This window comes from Gekko japonicus, unplaced genomic scaffold, assembly GCF_001447785.1.
Source record: "Gekko japonicus isolate JY-2015 unplaced genomic scaffold, Gekko_japonicus_V1.1 scaffold2603, whole genome shotgun sequence".
Taxonomy (NCBI): Eukaryota; Metazoa; Chordata; class Lepidosauria; order Squamata; family Gekkonidae; genus Gekko; species Gekko japonicus.
The window spans coordinates 76,984-93,081 of NW_015163164.1; the positions used below are offsets into that span (position 1 = coordinate 76,984).

At 48.1% G+C, this 16,098-nt stretch overlaps 1 protein-coding gene across 1 annotated transcript in view; it reads right to left on the reverse strand.

Moving 5' to 3' along the window:
- LOC107106874 (cell adhesion molecule 1-like) overlaps positions 1-16,098 on the reverse strand; it is a 180,110-nt gene that overhangs the window by 17,398 nt on the left and 146,614 nt on the right. The window contains exon 11 of the mRNA XM_015407089.1: positions 8,273-8,326. Coding sequence (XP_015262575.1) covers positions 8,273-8,326 — 54 coding nt within the window. The remainder of the gene's footprint in view (positions 1-8,272; positions 8,327-16,098) is intronic.

A 16,098-nucleotide genomic window follows, 5' to 3' on the forward strand; every position in this document is an offset into this window, starting at 1 on the left:
TGAGCAAAAATTCTACTTTGTGAGCTGCTGGCATTAAAGTTGTGAGTGAGCGATTTGGTTACTGCATAAATTAGTTTGCTCTGGAGCCCGTCCTTCCTGAGTGGAGACAAAAATCTGTGAGCCAGAGGCTAAAAAACTGTGAGCTAGCTCACACTAACTCACCTTAGAGGGAACACTGTTTGTCAGGTGCCTTTGAGTCTCCCAAATCTCGTTTGTCTCTTAAGAAGTCAAATCTAGCTGTTCTACTGCAGACCGAAACGGCAACCCGCTGAAGTGATGCCCAGGGAAAAGGTAGTTTTTCATTTCTTGGAACTCAGCTTACAGGGAACACTGGTGGTAACCTTCACAAATCCAGGGCCACTCCAAATGAGAGACTCCATATCGGCCTTAAGAACCCACAAGTATTAAGTAGGAATGTTTGGAAAACCTTCCCTTACCAGACTGTGTTTTTTCTACCCAACTGCACTGATAATGCTAGAATCCAGAGTCTTTTTTGGATCTGTGCACCTGGGATTTGTGCTGTAAGCAATAACAATCAGACTCCAACAGGCAGAAAGGACACCATTACACTAAGCTGTAGCCATGGAGAAAGGGAATGCTCAAAGGAAGATGGTTTTCTCTTTTTTACTACAGAAGCAGGGTCTTTGCTTCAGTTTTTAAAATAGTTTTGGCTCTGCTAAAGCAGAGAGGGGAAAAAAGATGCACGGGAAGAAAAAGCCTTTTCTTTTGGGGGATGGGCTTAATTTCTTTTTTAATGCATATCTGTGTATGTATAAAACCCTTTTACTATATACACAAATAACAAAACGAGCCCCTTTCCCCCTCTCCTCTCTCGACACACAAACTCTTTTATTCTGCTGCGGCACAGGAGCAGAAAGAACCTCCTACCACCGCTACGGAGCAGAAAGCAAATTCTAGTTTCCTTGGAAGAAACCAATTTCCTTCCTGTGTTTATGTGGGTTTTTTTTTATTTCAAGTTTTGCACCAGTGCTTCAATAGAGAGTGTGTGTATTAAACTACAAGAAGTGAAAGGGGGAAAAGGTACGTAATGGGCAAAGCTTGAGGACTCTGGCACAAAAACTATTTGCTTTCTTGATTTTCTTACTGGAAGGTAACTGAAGCAGAACCCACAGAGTGCCGAAGAAAAATGGAACTGGGGTAGCTAAAGGAAAACCTTTAGGGACAGGAAAGAACGGATGAAGCTATATTCCTCCTTAGAGCCTGAAGTGCCCTGGACTCAACGGCTATAAGGAAGACGTTCAGATTCTTCACCCTGTTCAGACCTCAGTGCACACCAGCAAAGTCTCCTCTATATGAGAAAGGATCTTGGCCAGGCTGTGGATGCATTAAAGCAGCCATACTCCAGTACTAGGATGCCCTTTCCGCAGGGCTTCCTAAAGTCCCAAGACCCAACAACTGCGCCATCCTTAGAAACAGGCTAGGGAAGCACGTAGGGCCATCATACGAGAGCCAGTTTGGTGTTCTAATCTGGGAGAGCCGGGTTTGATTCCCCACTCCTCCTCTTGCACCTGGCTGGATGACCTTGGGCAAGCTGTAGTTCTGATAAGAGCTGTTCTTGAAAAAAGAGCAGTTTCTGTCAGAGCTCTCTCAGCTCCACCGACCTCACAGGGTGTCTGTTGTGGGGAGGGGGAGGGAAAGGAGTTTGTCAGTCACTCTGAGACACCTTTGGGTAGTGAAGGGTGTGGTATAAATCCAATCTCTTCTTCTTCATACTGAGCTAGTGCAAGGGACATGATCAGGGGTCATTTCATAGAAAAAGAGGTGCAGGAGCTCATTTGCACAACTCATTTGCATATGTCACGCCCCCTGGCAAAGGGCAGGCATGTTTAGAATACCTTTCTTTCCCTTCCTCATGTGGGGAAGGGAAAGAAAGGCAATTATATCCCCCCCCACTTCCCCGAGTTTTTCCGCAAAAGCAGAGAGGCTCAGGGGGAAAAGGGGGCATGTGTGCCCGCCTGCCCTTCCCCTCCCCAGCCAACCTGCTGTGGCGGGCTGGCTGGAGAAGAGCAGGGCAGGGAAGGTGGGCAGACATGCCTGGGTTCCCTGCCTGATCTTCTCCAGGTGCCACAGGGAACCCAGGCATGTTTAGAATGCCTTTCTTTCCCTTCCCCATCTGGAAAGGCAGCGGATGGGGGCCGCCCCTGGGCTCCTTACTGCCGGAGCACCATTCCGGCGTGTTCCGGCAGGAAATTACCCCTGGACATGATATTATTTTCTGTAAGCTTTGTTTTGGAAAGTTAGGCCACACAGCATAGCTCTATCTGGGCAGTTCTTGAAAGCTAAGCAGGATCAGTACTTGGAAGGGAGACCACCAAGGAAGGCTCTGCAGAGGAAGGCAATGGCAAACTACCCCTGCATCTCCCTTGCCTGGAAAGACCCCTTGCTGGAGTCGCCATATGCCGGCTGCAACTTCATGGTACTTCACATGCATGCACACACACAAATGCCTTGTTTCAGATGTCTGTACTTCCATTTCTATTCCACTGCATTACATTATACTCTGATATTGCAGCCTGCCCACTTGAAATCAGTTGCTGGGGAGCGCCGGTGGGGGGTGGCTGTTCCAGTCACCCTGCGTGAGTGACACAGAGACAGCTTCTCAGCCACTCTGTTAACAGAACACTTGACTTGATGGGACTTTGGTCTGATCCAGCACAGCTCTGATGTTGGAAAGCGTCGTCAAGCCACAGCCAACCTATGGCAGCCCTGTAGAGTTTTTCAAGGCAAGAGGACGCCCACAGGTGGTTTGGAGGAGGAGATTGGATTGATACCCTGCCCTTCACTACCCGAAGGAGTCTCAGAGCGGTTTACAAACTCCTTTCCCTCCCCCTCCCCACAACAGATGCTCTGTGAGGTGGGTGGGGCTGAGAGAACTCTGACAGAAACGGCTCTTTTTCAAGGACAGCTCTGACAGAACTATGGCTTGCCCAAGGTCATCCAGCAGGTGCAAGTGGAGGAGTGGGGAATCAAACCCAGTTCTCCCAGATAAGAGTCCGCGCACCACTACACCAAACTGGTACCAAACATTTTTGCCACTGCCTGCCTCTGCGTAGCAACCCTGGACTTCCTTAGTGGTCTCCCATCCAAGTAATAACCAGGGTCGACCCTGCTTAGCTTCTGAGACCTGACGAGGTCGGGCCAGCCTGGTCTGATTCAGCATGGCTCTACCCGTGTTCTTATCAGACGTCTCATCCTCTTGATTGCTTTGACTTACACGATGTAATCTGCCTGGAGACTCAGTGAGAGAGGCAGACTATAAACTGAGTAAGTAAAATAAGTGAATAAATGTGCAGGCCAAAAGCTTGGGGAGAGCGTCCAGGTGGAATGGAGAGGGGCACGGGAGGCTCTTCACGCCTCTCTGCATCTGTGCCACTTGGAAGAGGCAGCAGGCAGGTCAAAATGCACACACAGGGCATCAAAGCCAAAAGACCTCCAGAGCAAAGGCTGGGGGGCTGGCCTTTTTGGTCCTGGCAGTTCCACAAGGATGGGGAATTGCCCATGTTGGACAGCGATGCTTGGCCAAAGCCCTCCTTCCTTCAGCACTCCCGTTTTCAAAAACCACACTCCTCATGGTTCCGCAGCCCCGGCAGCACGGTGCTCAATACGGCACAGCTGAAACTGTTTAATACCTGAGGCACCATATAAGCAAAGTACTTAAGGGCGCGGGGTGGTTTATGGCAATGATTTAACACTTCTGCTCCGCAGGGCCTTGTTTTCCTCTTCCTTGTTTAACTACTTTTTGCTAAGTTATGTAGGCCGCGGTATTAACACACTGTTTGGGGAAGGGTGGGGGCAGTCTTTGACAGATCTGAAGTTTCTCCTCTGCGCATTTGTGCAATAAAAGCAAAGGTCTGATGGATATCTTTTGTGTAGGCCCAGCCTGGCTGTAAATTTCGACACACATTCAGATTTAAAGCTCCCTCCCACCAAAGTTTAACCGCTCTCCTATTTCCAAAAGGAGATGCATTTTTAAAACTATGATGGTTTCCTTTCCCCTGCATCAAATTTTCATGTGAGATGTAATGAGAGGTTACAAGTGTGTTGCTATGAATCCTCTAACTCTGCGAGGCTGAAAGAGGATCTAAAACTCTGGCATGAGGAGTTCTCCTCTTTGCAATGGTAATTCCTTCATTGGGGGAGGGCAACAGATATTAATGGCTACATCGAAACAGAATTAGCCTGTAGAAGAGAAGAGATTGGATTTATACCCCGCCCTTCGCTACCCAAAGGAGTCTCAGAGCGGCTTACAAACTCCCTTCACTTCTCCTCCCAACAGACACCCTGTGAGGTAGGCGGGGCTGAGAGAGCTCTTGACAGAACTGTCCACAAAACAGCTCTTGTCAGAGCTACGGCTTGCCCAAGGTCATCCAGCCAGGTGCAAGTGGAGGAGTGGGGAATCAAACCCAGTTCTCCCAGATTAGAGTCCGCGCACTTAACCTCCAGTTACAAGTGTGTTGCTATGAATCCTCTAACTCTGCGAGGCTGAAAGAGGATCTAAAACTCTGGCATGAGGAGTTCTCCTCTTTGCAATGGTAATTCCTTCATTGGGGGAGGGCAACAGATATTAATGGCTACATCGAAACAGAATTAGCCTGTAGAAGAGAAGAGATTGGATTTATACCCCGCCCTTCGCTACCCAAAGGAGTCTCAGAGCGGCTTACAAACTCCCTTCACTTCTCCTCCCAACAGACACCCTGTGAGGTAGGCGGGGCTGAGAGAGCTCTTGACAGAACTGTCCACAAAACAGCTCTTGTCAGAGCTACGGCTTGCCCAAGGTCATCCAGCCAGGTGCAAGTGGAGGAGTGGGGAATCAAACCCAGTTCTCCCAGATTAGAGTCCGCGCACTTAACCTCCCACCAACTGGGAGGAAGGAAAGCTCTATCCGAGACTCTGCTTCTCTTTACAAATTGCCAGCTTCTGCTTAGCACAGCCCATTTTACGAACTGACCTCACACACACACAAAAAAAATCCCCTTCAAGGTAATGTACTAACAATACCTGTCGTCATTCAGCAGTGGCACAGCCTGCACAGCGAAAACCACGTCTCTGGCAAATTGCCTGTTTGGCTGTGTGCTGATCAATGCAATTTGACATTTTCAGGACGCCAAAATACAACCAGAAATGGTGCTTCCAGATGCAGGAGTTTCCTCCTACTGCTTGCAACGACCAGCAAGATATCATGACCTGCACACCAGGGCTATTTTGGGGCAGGAACGCACAGGAACGGAGTTCCGGCTGGCTCCCGAGTTGGCCACGCCCAGCAGGAACTCATTAGCATAATAGGCCACACCCAACAGCAGAAACTCATTAGGATTGGCTACATTGGGGGTGTGTGGCCTAACATGCAAAGGAGTTCCTGCTACCAAAAAAAGGCCCTGGGTTTTCACAACAAACAAGGTAAACAGAATAAGAAGCAAAAGGTGGGTGTGGCTGGATGACCACACTTCTGCTAACGTGGGGGTGTGGCCTAATATGCTCATGAGCTGTGTTGTCAGGGGTGTGGCCTAGTAGGCTAATGAGTTTCTGCTGTTGGGTGTGGCCTATTATGCTAATGAGTTCTTGCTGGGCTTTTTCTACAGAACAAGCCCTGCTGCACACAAACCAGAGAGTTCTGCTAATCCCTCTCGGGCGTCTTCCTTGCCCTGCTCCTCTCATTCCTTTAGGTGCTGCCCTTTCCTTAGTGCCCCAGAAGCACCAAGCAGAGGAGGAGTGAATAAGGAGAACCGCCCTGAGATCCTTGGAGGAAAGGGCGTAGGGCTGCAGGTATAAACAATAACCTTCAACAGCTCCCTTCTAGATTCATTTTTGGAAAGGCTTCCATGGGAACCCGGTGCAATAACTTTTGGCACAAACGGACGATGCAGAGTGGCAGCTCCTGTTTGGATGGGAATCGATCAAGAAGCCCGTTGGCCGTGAAGAGAAGTTCCACAGGGAATCCCCTCTCGTGTTTACCCAGCGGTGATAGCTAACGGGGCAGCCTGCCGAAATCCACAAAAAGCTTTCCATGGGATTTGGAAGAAGCAAAGGGCTCGCTGGAGCAAGTTAGAAGCAGGGTTCCCCCTAAGCTGAGTTAGTGTGAGCTAGCTCACAGTTTTTTTAGCTTCCAGCTCACACATTTTTGTCTCAGCTCAGGAAGGAATGGCTCCAGAGCAAACTAATTTATGCAGGAGCCAAATCGCTCGCTCACAACTTTAATGCCGGTAGCTCACCAAGTAGCATTTTTGCTCAGAAGACTCCACAGCTTAGAGGGAGCACTGGTTAGAAGGTCCTGTCACATAACAGTGGCCTAGAAGATCTTGAGATGATCTCCTGGTCGACTGCTTAAGAGAAGGGCCGTGGTCGTCTCCTGTGAAATACACGCTGTGTTTATCCATAATAACCTAGCGGGGTTGAAATGGGGACCGGAAAGTGCCAGGAACAGATAATATTATTCATTACCCCAGCCTCGCATTAAGTGTGCTACACCTATTCTAATTTATTGATGGGCTATTTAAAGCCGGTGTTAACCTGTTTGTCTTGTATTATAATTGAATTTGGTCTCTAATTTAAGCGAGTGAAATTCAAGGAGTTCATCCTTCCTCAATCAATATGTTCCCCTTCAGTGACCCATTTCGAGATAGCTTCATAAAAAATAATGTATTTTGTTTTAATAAATTTAATCACTATGACAGGTGCTCAATTTTTATTGGCTGCTTCTGCAGAGACATCTCTTTGCCGGAGAACAAAGCCACGCTTACAATCAATAGTAATTGATTAATCAGCATCCCCCATGAACAAAGGTGCTAATCAGTTTTTGATTAGTTAATCAAACTACACGGAAAGGCTACACGGGTCCCTTTTGATTGCACCGTGTTCAACAACATTTGTATCTGGAGCAAAATCTTAACAGTGGGATGTGCCTGGAAGAAACACAGTGAATAAATGCAGCTGAATTGTTTCAGTCGGGCACAGACGGGGATACCGGTAAAGCTGCTGGGCAAAGGCAGGCAGAGACTGAGACGGGCCATGGCTCTGATCCGCACCCTCATCCAAACCTCAGTGATGCTGCTGAAGGGTTCGCAAAAGGCCAGCGGTTGTCACGACCCACCCAACTGAGCAACTCTAATTTAAATGCATGGGAATTGTGCAAGGACATGGGCATACTTGCATGCAAGACCCGTCCATTTCAAAGGAAAAAGAGAAGAGAAGCGATTGGATTTATACCCTGCCCTTCACTACCCAAAGGAGTCTCAGAGCAGCTTACAATCTCCTTTCCCTTCCCCTCCCCACAACAGACACCCTGGGAGGTAGGTGGGGGCTGAGAGAGCTCTGACAGAAACGGCTCTTTTTCGAGAACAGCTGTGCCAGAACGACATCTTGCCCAGGGTCATCCAGCAGGTGCACGTGGAGGAGTGGGGGATCAAACCCGGTTCTCCCAGATTAGAGTCCGTCTGCACTTCACCACGACACCAAACTGTGTGAGTGTGGAAGGGCCCCACTTCAGCAACTTCAATGTGACGACATGCCTAATGGGCACAGCAGCACAGCGTTGCACAAAAGAGCAAGGGGGTTCTGATTCCCATCAGGCAGTCTGCGTCAGGCACAATACTACCCTCCCTCCCAGACCTTCTGAAAAGCTAAAATAGGGAACACGAGCCTTACCTCCTGGAGGAGGGGTACATCCAGGGTGCAAAATGTGATGATCAAAGGAACATGAACATGGCAGGAGGAACTACTTGTGTGCCACATGTCCAATTGCCCGTGAAAAGCAGGCAGGGTGGAAGGGTCCGGGGTGGGGGTGGCAAGAAAGCCATGTCTCCTGCCACGCCCACCACAGGCAGCCCGAGAGCTCCAGCCAAAATGCCTGGCTGCCACACAGACCGGGGGCATCTTCGTGTTATTTACGTGCATAACACAAGTGTCATCAGAACCACTCTCTGATCAGGATGCAAAATATTATTTCCAGCCATTGAGTTCACGGCAGCCGCTGGACAGACTGCAAGAGACACTCACGGGGCTCTGCCCCCGCCCACCTCCCACCACCCCAATTCTTTCCAGGAGGGTATGGGAAGACGGAAACCCATGGGGGGGGGGAGATGCTCCCAGCGATGGGCCTCTGCAGCGGATCCCCTTCTCTGCTGCTGTTGAGCGGTTGCGCAATGTAGAAAAAGACACAAACATACACAGACACACAGCCAGGACGCAAACAAGGTGGAAAGCAAACCCACAGACGGAGCTGCCAAGTCGGCTTAACCTCAAGACCGGCCCTTACCTGAGAGGTCCCCATAGTCCAGCTCCTCGGCGGAATTGGGCAACTGAGTAAAGCCTTACAAGCAAAAAAACAAACTCGTTTTTCTTTGCGCTCCTCAAGGGACAAGAAAACAAAACACTTAAGAAATGAGAAGGAATTTCTCAGGAAAAAAGAACCAACCACTGGCCGTCTGGCAGAGACTGCACTCAGATGAGCTTGCGGTAGAGGCTCCCCAACCAAAGCATGTGTATATATATATATTTGGCCTCTTTTTAAAACAATAAGTTGGCTGCCCAGGATTTCTTGGTCTGCACCACAGAAAACACACCAAACACGGAGAATGTTCACAATCACTCATTCATATCTGCATGCAACAGCCCCTCCCCCCCCAAAAAAAACATTTATTGTTAAAAAAACCAAGACAGGGCAATGCATTTCCTTAGGGAACAATCCTTTGTAGAGGGAACACAGCCAGAGAAGTGAAACTGTGTTCTAGGTTTCAGTGTGAATTTAAATCCCCAGGCAATGCCAGCTAAGATTGCCCGTTATCAGTGCAGAGAGAGATTGGATTGCACTTTTCAAAACTACAGGAACAATACATGGAGATTGGGTGTTGCGCTTTCACGGAGGGGGAAAATAATCTGATAGGGAAGGTCTTAGAAAAATCCCCAAAGCAATCTGTTTCTGGGAAAGTCACCTCAAAGCTGATAAAACCTCTTCCTGAAACCTCAATTAGAAAAAAAAACCCAAAAAACAAAAACAAAACTAGTTTTCACCGCTACCTCCTTGTAAAAAGAAAAGTGTTGCCCCCCTCCACGGTTGGGATACAACTAGTTTTGAAATTTCTTAGCCAAAGGCCAAAAGGAGATCCAGCAGCCCAGGAGATTAGACAGCTTCAAGAGCCAAGCAAGACAAGGCGAAATTCAATGTCTGCCCCCCCAACTCTCAAAAGCCACCTCAAAGGCTGCAACTGAGAGCAGTCAAGGGATGAATTGCAGATCCTTGCTGACATGGTAGCTACTTTGCCTGCAAAGGGTTAAAATAATGCCCCAGGGCTGCACATTTGTGCTCCTGCAGGGAGAAAAGCAGCTTGGGAGGGCCAGTTCTGAGCTGGGAAGTGACTGGGGGGAAAAGGGTTCCACAATCCCCAGTAGGGATGTGCATTCAGCTAAGCTAAACCAAATAAATACCCAACCTTGTTGGTATTTTTCGGGTATTTATTCAGCCGAATCAGATTCCCTAATCTGATTCGGCAAACCAATAAGGTGATCCCGAATAAAAGTCAATCTTATTCGGCTTATATTCGGGTGCATTCACCATACCAGAGCTGCTGGCCATTTAAACCTAACAGCTGACAGGCAGCCCCCATAGGGTATAACTGAGCCAAATAAATTCAGCAATACCGATCATTTCCTGAATCCCAGTATCATACTGATACTGGGATTTGGGAATATTGTCAAATACTGATATTTTTCGGGTTTGGTATATCCAAACCCAAAAATACTGATATTTTTTTTGTGTGTGCACACCCCTAATTCTCACCCACTGCTCCTCTTTTTTCTCAGATGGACACTGCTTCTTTTTGTTAGAAGTGGAGAGTAACCTAGAAAGTAGGCTCTCCCCAAGAGGGACAGAGGATATCCACAGGGAATTCAGGAGGAGTTGCAATAGTTGTCTATATGGGCAATTGATGTGCCACTGTTTGTTGTGGGGACTGAGATTCGGCTTACACTTTTATTGTCTCAGGAGGGTAGCCATGTTGGTTTGAAGCAATAGAACTAAGTTTGAGTCCAGTGGGACCTTTAAGATCAACAAAGTTTAATGCTGGGTATAGCTTTCATGTGCATGCACACTTTGCATGTACACTAAAGCTCATACCCAGAAGTAAACTCTGTTACATGCACTCAGAAGCTTATACCCAGAATTAAACTTTGTTGGTCTTAAAGGTGTCACTGTACTCAAACTAGGTTCTACTTTTATTATCTGTTTTCCCAAGCCACCCTGTGGATCCTGATGATGGAAAGACAAGGAATAAAATAAGTTAATGAAAACTTTCATCCATCCTCTGCCTCAGCACCAAGGACTGCAGCCCCCAATGGGACCCCTCACGTTGCCTTGGAAGTTGACCAAAGCAAGTTCTTCCTGGTGCCATGAAAGAGGACAGCACTCATCAAATCAGGTCTTTTGAGGATGAAAAAATGTAAACCAGCGCTTGCAGAGAGTTGACCTTGGCTTGCAGTTGTTGAATTGCTCAGCTAAGGGTACTTAGCTAGGAGCAAGGAGGCAGGTTGAAACACAGCTTCTGTGATGCTGAAGTAGACAGAGGCTGCCATTTGAAGGTGAACAGGCCACAGTCTGGTCAACTGCTTTAGCTGAAGACAACAATTTGCCATGCTCCCTGATAACCACATCCAGCAAGCTAAGGCCTGAGCAAGATATCGAGTCCAAGTAGTACCTTAGACACAAACAAGATTTTCAGGATCTGAGCCTTCAAGAGTCAAAACTCCTTCCTTCAAATATGAAGAGTCGTTTCCCATGTTTGGGCTTCGCGTTATACAACCAAGGCCCCGGCCCCAATATTAACATCTATATCAACATCAACAGTCAATGTAACCCAGACCACGATGGGAACTGACTGCCTGCTTGCTGGATGCTGTTCACGCCTGCCGCTCTATACGAACTGTTTTTAGCACTAGCACTTTGTAACGTTTTATGTTTATATTGTCTTGATTCTACTTAGTCCTGTTTTAGCTGTGTGGGGTTTGTGTAAGCTGCCCTGAGCCTGCTATGGCGGGAAGGGCGGGGTAGAAATCCAATTAAATAAATAAATACAATGGCAGGAATCTATGCACATGGTTACTGGTGAGGGGGGCATGCATAATATCCTGATTAGAGAGTGGTTTTGCCATCCCCGTGTCCTCCGCTGCCTGGATAAGCTCTTCTATGAACCTTCAGTGCACCACAGCTTTGGAGCTTACTGATCTCCCCGCAGTCTTTAGTGAGAGCAGTTGCCACATATAATGAGATGCCGCACAGAGCATGAATTCCCCTAAGTAACTTGGCTTGTTGTGTCAAGAAAAATGGGCCCCATTTGGTGAGTGATAGGGGAAAGAAATATTAAGCTTTTGTCTGCGGTGGTGGAAAGTGCCGTCTTATGGCGACTTATGGTGACCCCGTACAGTTTTCAAGGAAAGAGATGTCTGGAGGTGGTTTGCCGTTGCCTGCCCCCTGTGTCACTTCCCTTGGTGGTCTCTCATCCAGGTACTAACCGGGTCCAACCCTGCTTAGCTTATGAGATCTGACAAGGTCGGGATAGCCTGAGACATCCAGGTCAGGGCAAGTGAAGTTCAGAGGAGGTTTGCCATTGCCTGCCTCTGCATAGCAACCCTGGACTTTCAGGTGGTCTCCCATCCAAGGACTAACCGGGGCCGACCCTGCTTAGCTTCTGAGATCGCGCTAGACTGGCCTATTCACACCAAGGCTAAGAGATGTTCAGAGATGCTTGGCCATTGCCTGCCTCTGCGTTGGAATTTCGGACTTCCTTGGTAGTCTCCCATGTTCCCTCTAAAATGAGTCAGTGTGAGCTGGCTCGCAGTCTTTTTTAGCCTCTGGCTCACACATTTTTGTCTTTGCTCAGGAAGGAAGGCTCCAGAGCAAGCTAACTGATGCAGTAGCCAAAACGCTCGCTCACAACTTTAATGCCAGCGGCTCACAAAGTGGCATTTTTTTCTCACAAAACTCCACAGCTTAGCAGGAACATCGTGTCCAGATCACGGGAGGTGGTCGTTCCGCTCTATTCTGCTATGGCCAGGCCTCACCTGGAGTCCTGTGTCCAGTTCTAGATGACCTGCAAGGTCCCTTCCAACTCTAACAGATCTCAGAAGCTAACAAAACTGAGGGATTACAGTTAGTGAAATCTGATACTTGTAGGGAATTAATAATTTTCAATTTGACTGTTCATTTTTGTAGTATTATTGTGAGATTATAAACATTTTGTACATCATTACAGCTTCCATATTTTTGGTTCAGAAGGCTGCTAGTACACTTCGTGTGCCCATTGATGGAAGGCTTTGTTATGTAAGAACATGTTCAACATATAGGATATTAGTACCTTTGTGCTGGATTTACACATTATGGAATAAGAAGCAACACTATCACATCTTGATGCTTGGAAGAAGTTCTTCATGAAACGAATGCCGAAACTCTGGAGAAGTTCATCCACCTATCTCATACTTGCTGGGAACTAATAATATTCAATTTGACTGTTCATTTTTGTAGTATTATTGTGAGATTATAAACATTTTGTACATCATTACAGCTTCCATATTTTTGGTTCAGAAGGCTGCTAGTACACTTCGTGTGCCCATTGATGGAAGGCTTTGTTATGTAAGAACATGTTCAACATATAGGATATTAGTACCTTTGTGCTGGATTTACACATTATGGAATAAGAAGCAACACTATCACATCTTGATGCTTGGAAGAAGTTCTTCATGAAACGAATGCCGAAACTCTGGAGAAGTTCATCCACCTATCTCATACTTGCTGGGAACTAATAATATTCAATTTGACTGTTCATTTTTGTAGTATTATTGTGAGATTATAAGCGTTTTATACATCATTACAGCTTCCATATTTTTAGATCTCAGAAGCTAAGCAGGGTTGGTCCCGGTTAGTCCTTGGATGGGAGACCACCAAGGAAGCCCAGTGTGACCATGCAGGGGCAGGCCATGGCAAAACACCTCTGAATGTCTCTTGCCTTGAACACTTCACAGGCACTGGTATTTCTGGCCACTGTGTGACACAGAGTGTTGGACTGGATGGGCCACTAGCCTGATCCAACATTGGCTTCATTTATGTTCTTATATGGAGCAGAGGTCCATCAGTGGCTATTAGCCACAAGGTATAGATAGGGGCTCTGGGGCAAGTGATGCTCTGTCTTCTTGGTGCTTGGGGGGGTCAACAGTGGGAGGGCTTCTAATGTCCTGGACCCACTGGTGGACCTCCTGAGGGCACCTGGTATCTTTGGCCACTGTGTGACAGAGTGTTGGACTGGATGGGCCATTCGCCTGAGCCAACATTGGCTTCTCTTATGTTCTTATGGGAACTCTCAGTCTGGGGCAAGTGATGCTCTGTCTTCTTGGTGCTGGGGGGGGCAACAGTGGGAGGGCTCCTACTGTCCTGGCCCCACTGGTGGACCTCCTGAGGGCACCTGGTATCTTTAGCCACTGTGTGACAGAGTGTTGGACTGGATGGGCCTTTGGCCTGATCCAACATTGGCGTCTCTTATGTTCTTATGTTCTTAGGGTCACCGCAAATTGACTGTGACTTGAAGTCGCTTAATTACTGCCTGGACCTGGAGGGTCCAGGCCGTCTCAGTCTCATCAGATCTTGGAAGCGGAGCAGTTCATGTTTGGATATGAGACCAACAAGGAAGTCCGGGGTTGCTATGCAGAGGCAGCCCATGGCCAACCACCTCCATTTGTCTCTTGCCTGGAAAACCCTCTGGGTTGTCTGAGACGCTGACTGCACTTTCAACAATCCATCCTGGTGTGGATCCTCTCCTCCTGCTGGCTTCTAAATGTAGGATGAGCTCCGGCGGTGCCGGTGGAAGCAGCAGCAGCAACCAGCTCCTGACCCACTGCCGCTCAATCAAGTGACATCTCCTGCTCGAATTACAAGCCGAAGCCTTCCATGGGACGGCCACTAAAGGAGCCTCTGGAGCTCCTGTTCACCCACAGGACTGGAATACAAAGATGGCTCTTGCAAACATCCTTCTTTTTAGCCTCCCAAACTGTGTCTTTTCACTGGGCTTTCCTCCTTCACTTAGGGAAACATTTGTTTTCTTAAAAGTAGAAAAGGGCACTATTGCATTTTCTTTTTGTAAAGTGGAGAATTCTTTTGTATTTTCCCCCAAGGGAAACTTAACAGGCCAGCGATTTCTAGTTCTATCGGCAAGTGACAGACAAGAAGATGTCGTTGAGCTGAGTCAGGAATTGTCAAGAGGTGTCTTCACATGCCACAAATTATGCCTTGAGCTTTCTTCTTGCATGGGATTATTAAAAGGTTTCCTCTGTTGTGTGTGTGTTTTCTTCCCCCCCGGATAAGGAGAGAACTGGCATTCCCACGGCGTTCAGCTGTTCTGTCACGTGGAAATGAAAAAGGCAGAACTCTCCTGGGTCTCATCAGAAACGAGATAAAGACGTGCCCCTCGCTGACTATGCTGCAATGGTATCTCTACCCCACCTGACTCCCTTGTTCAAAAATGGATTTCCAGAACAGCAACTCATCACTCTCTCTCTCTCTCTCTCTTTTAGAAAACTAGAATTAAACATGGAAAATATTTTTCCAAAATGTGCCTAGTGAATTCATCTGAGCAGTTATGTATCAGTCTGCCTGCTGGATAGATCCGAGTGGTATCTGGGAGGAGACTGTTGAAAAGCGCAGCATAAATGTGGAAATTAGCTTTGTGCAAATGTATTTAAGCCAAGTTGGCAACATGGGGCCATTTTGGATCGCCAAGCTGGGGAAAATGCAGGTTCTTCGGGGGCTAGAAGTCTTGTTTGGGTCCTGGAAATGATCAGCTGCCTTTAGCCACCCTGGCCTCAGTTAAACTCCAGAACTCTTCCTTGGATCTGCTCTATAAAGGACCAACTGCTCACTTCGGACACGGTAAACCCCGTGACAGGAGAGAAGGAAGCATGGTATAGCTTGATGTCGTCAGGGTCCGTATTTGGAAGGGAGACCACCAAGGAAGGCTCTGCAGAGAGAGAAAGGCAATGGCAAACCAGTTTGGTGTTGTGGTTAAGTGCGCGGACTCTAATCTGGGAGAACCGGGTTTGATACCTCACTCCTCCACTTGCACCTGGCTGGATGACCTTGGGCAAGCCATAGTTCTGACAAGAGCTGTCCTTGAAAAGAGCAATTCCTGTCAGAGGTCTCTCAGCCCCACCGACCTCACAGGGTGTGGGGAGGGGAAGGGAAAGGAGTTTGTAAGCCGCTCTGAGACTCCCAAGTGAAGGGTGGGGTATAAATCTAATCTCCTCCTCCTCTGCTTAATCAAGATATATGAAAGCTCCTTTCTGAAGTTCCCATAAGTTGGAAGCCAAGCAGGGTTGGTACTTGGAAGGGAGACCACCAGTGGTGGGATCAGACCCAAGGTCCCTCTGGCCCAGCACCCTGCACTGTATGCCGGGCAGCCAGATGGTCCCAGGAAACTGACATCTAGGGCAAGGTGGCCACGGTCGTCATCCCCAGCTGCCACCCTCCAGAAACTGATCTCGAGAAGCGTTTTGCCTCCCAGCCACAGAGCTTTCCATGCAGCCATTCTCGCTCTCTGCTGGCTCTCCCCAACCCGCCATTTTGAATTGGGGTTTCTTGCAGGGACTCAGTTGGCCAACACCCTTGCTTGAGGAATGGGCTTAGGCTGAGCCAGCTGAAACTGAATCCGATGAAGACGGGGGTCCTTTGCCTGAGCCGGGGCGGTCCGGGGGTAGGGATCCCACTTCCAATCTTTGATGGGGCGCCTTTGGTGCCACTTTAGAAGAAGAAGAGGAGACTGGATTCATACCCCATGGCCCTTCACTACCCAAAGGTGTCTCAGAGCGGCTTATAGTCTCCTTTCCCTTCCCCTCCCCACAACAGACACCCTGTGAAGTAGGTGGGGCTGAGAGAGCTCTTGACAGAAACTGCTCTTTTTCAGGAACAGCTATCAGAACTACGGCTTGCCCAAGGTCATCCAGCCAGGTGCAAGTGGAGGAGTGGGGAATCAAACCCGGTTCTCCCAGATGAGAGTCCGCGCACTTAACCACTGCACCAAACTGGCGTAGTTATGGTCAGGGGCCTAC